The sequence below is a fragment of the Onychomys torridus genome, unplaced genomic scaffold (genome assembly GCF_903995425.1).
Source record: "Onychomys torridus unplaced genomic scaffold, mOncTor1.1, whole genome shotgun sequence".
Taxonomy (NCBI): domain Eukaryota; kingdom Metazoa; phylum Chordata; class Mammalia; order Rodentia; family Cricetidae; genus Onychomys; species Onychomys torridus.
Window position 1 is genome coordinate 135,421 of NW_023413244.1, and position 3,401 is coordinate 138,821.

General features: G+C 34.4%; 1 protein-coding gene across 1 annotated transcript; it reads right to left on the reverse strand.

Moving 5' to 3' along the window:
• Window positions 1-684: 684 nt before the first annotated feature.
• LOC118576215 (taste receptor type 2 member 120-like) lies at window positions 685-1,572 on the reverse strand. The gene has a single exon (XM_036176547.1). It carries the CDS (start codon window positions 1,570-1,572, stop codon window positions 685-687), a length of 888 nt encoding a protein of 295 aa, XP_036032440.1.
• Between the last annotated feature and the right edge of the window lie 1,829 nt (window positions 1,573-3,401).

Here is a 3,401-nt window from a genome sequence, read left to right on the forward strand (position 1 = left end):
AATTCAATAATTTATCCTTTTATCCTATCTTTTTAATAATCTATCTTTTATCTTATCGTATCTATGTACTCTTTTTTTTCTTTTTCTTTTCCCCTTTCTTAAATAAGAACCCTGAATCTAATCTCCTTTGTTTAGCTTTTTTCCTGACCATTGTCAATTAACAATTTGCAACCAATCATCCTAAACAATGACAATTATCCATAACTCATTGAAAGGTCAAAAACCATCTACCCCACCTCCTGAGAATGTGGGTGTTGTGTTCCTAAAACTTTTTCCTGCTGTATGGGGGTGATGCATCTTTTGGGGATCTTGAAATAAAAATTTTTGGGTTAATTTTCAAGTCCTGGGAGAGACAAGTGTATCATTTGTCCATTTTCTGCATAATGGGAAAGTGCAGGGGTGTCTCAGGTTCTGGCCAGAACAGTATGTGAGGCTGGATCATCTCATCTAGCCATCTTGAAATTGTCCTGAATTGATTGTAGTCCAAAGCTGATCTTTGGGTGATGTTTGTCAGCTAAATGGCATTATCGTTCTCCATGTGGAATCATCATTGTTGAATCCCATCATTTTGAAGACTTCAGAGATCCTATTGGGTCAGAATATTCCTTTCCTTGGTATTTTTTTCCAGGTAGTTCTCCCTTCTTCTTCGGATATCTATAGATGTGAAGGCTTCCATTTTTTCACTCAGCATCTCACTTGCTTCAGATACAACAGAAGGGCCTGTTTTAGCTTCTGGTTTCCCCAGATCAAAATAATAGAATGACCTGTTGGGTAGACAGCACCAATTGCCATGCAAAATAAGAAGACTGGTGCATGAAGTGAACTCCAACTTGATATAATTACACACAGAGAGTATGTGGCATATAACAAAAGAAAGGACACCAGAGTTTGTAAGGCCTTTTTGTGGACCATGGTGCTGGGATCTTGACATCCTTTGCCATAGAATTTCATATTCCTGAGATGTTTCCCTAGGGAATAGACTAAGAGCAGAACACATGTCAGTGATATACAAAATGGTATGATATTTATCAGGCCAAATAGATGTATATTTGCAAGGCCTATGATATCTTTCAGATTGTTCTTCAAAGTCACATTTCCTTCATAATTACTCACTGAAGCAATCTTGTTGATGTTCATCACCCCAAGATACAAAACAAAAAGAAGGAAAGTCCCCAAAAATGTCACAAGAAGAACATTCTCAATTTTTCTTTTCAGGTGAAGAAACAGAGGGTTGTAAAAATTAGCTATCTTGAACAAATAAAACATGCTGAGTGTGGTCCCAAACCAATTGCTAAAATAGTTGTTTACTGCCCAGGTAACGTGGCCCCAAACTCTTATTTGTAAATGGCATGTATTTGCAGTACACACAGCTGAATGCCAATTCATTAATATTGTCCAGAGCAAACCAATTCTGGAGATGGCAAGAGCAGTTATAATTCTATCAGCAGAAGAGATCTTTCTTTTCTTGACACAGTCAATGGCGTTCACTAGAATTATGAAGATATTGGCACAGTTTCCCAACAGAAATTCTGTCATTAATATGATGGTGACAATCCATTCTAGTAAATTCATTGTGTCTGAACAAACAGAAAAGAAAGAAAAAATAGGCAACCCTAACTTCACTGATTATGATTCTTTTTATACCCTGATGTAATTTTATTTCTCCTTGATTGAAAGTATACTAGAGTTCTTGCTTCTTTTAAAATCTTTGTCAAGCAGAACCCCAGTGTGATGTGATAGTAGATGAAATCAATCTCATGTTTATGAAAATTAATATTACCATAATACATCCAATTACATACTTTTGTGTCTCTGCCATATTCTAGTGTATTTCAGAGCTGCTATTGGAAGGACACCACATTTCCATTTGCTAGCAGGCAAATAAATACAAATTCTGTTCCATTGTTTAAAATTTTGTTCCTTCTTTAATCATCCATCAACTGTGATAGTCAGCTTTGTTAGTAAAGTTTTAGAACTCAGTATAAAAAAATGTAGAGATGCCAGTCATTATATGAATCTTCTTTCATCTAGAATAATCACCCTCTATAGACTCATTTATTTTAATACAAGATTCATGTACAAAGAATTTCAAATTTCCATCTCATATGATCCAAGGTTTTCTGGAGAGCATCAAAAAAGTCAACACTCCTTGCAAACTTCTCTCTGATAAGTAATACCTGCATGTAACATGATTATTTATCAGCTCATAATAATGCACATTTACATACACAAACATGCATATCCATGCACACACATCATGAACACTCCACGAATGGAAGGATAATTGCTCCATGATCTTCAAAATGTAGAGTGTATCTCAGGTATGGGATCTAGGATGATAAGTCTCTTTCTCCACTTCAATTTTCAGACCATTCTTAATTTTTTAAAACTCTTATGTAGAGTTTCACAGTGTTAATCTTGGCTTCACCCAATTTTCAAGTATTAATTATTTGATTAAAATTACTTGAAAGTTTGTAAAACTTCTTAGACAGTTAAAGAACATTCTTCCATCTTTAGCCATCTAAGTAATGAAAATCAAAACTACACTGAGATTCTGTTTCATTCTAGTCAAAATGTCTGTAATCTAAAAAGCAGAAACCAACTGGAATATGATTCCCACTGTAATTTCAGCACTGGGGAGGTGGAAGGGAGGGCAGTGAGAGTGTGAGAAAAGACTTACACATTCAGATTTTATCTCATAGGAAACTGAAAGTAGTTGCTGGAGAAATAACTCATGGAATATAAGTCAGCTGCTAGTAGTATCCACACCAGCCTGGCTCAAAACCACCTGTAACTCCAGTTTCATTGTATCTGACAATCTCTTCTGGCATCTTGTCTTCAGTGGCATTCTTGTTATACTCTGCACTCTTGCTTTAAATGGGCTAATAAGCCTGTACATTTGGTGTCTGGATTAATGAATCTATAAGAAATGTGTCTTAGAGCTCCATAATGAGAAACTCTACTAATTTATACCTTGTCCTAGTCTAGAATATGTCTCTAAAATTTCTGATAATAAATAAAACATGAAATAAAGGCTATTTTACTTCAAATACACCTAACACACCATTTCACATTGAAGACCAGCCTACATGTTTCTTAATTCCTCAGAATATGGAACACACTGTGCTCCAGTGATCCCATCAAGGTTGACAGGTTCAGATTCATGAGTTCTTATTGCATATTTATAATTAATAGGAATAAATGATTTTGGAAGGAATGCATATACATATTAATTGGTGGTTTTCATATACATACCAAAATATATTATATTTGCATAAAAATATAAATTTGCTTAATGATAATATTTTTATTTAATATATCTAGGTAAGTGACATGTTTTCTATATTTTATTTTACCATATGCCTATATTTTACAAGCATGGAACAAAATCAATTTACAAT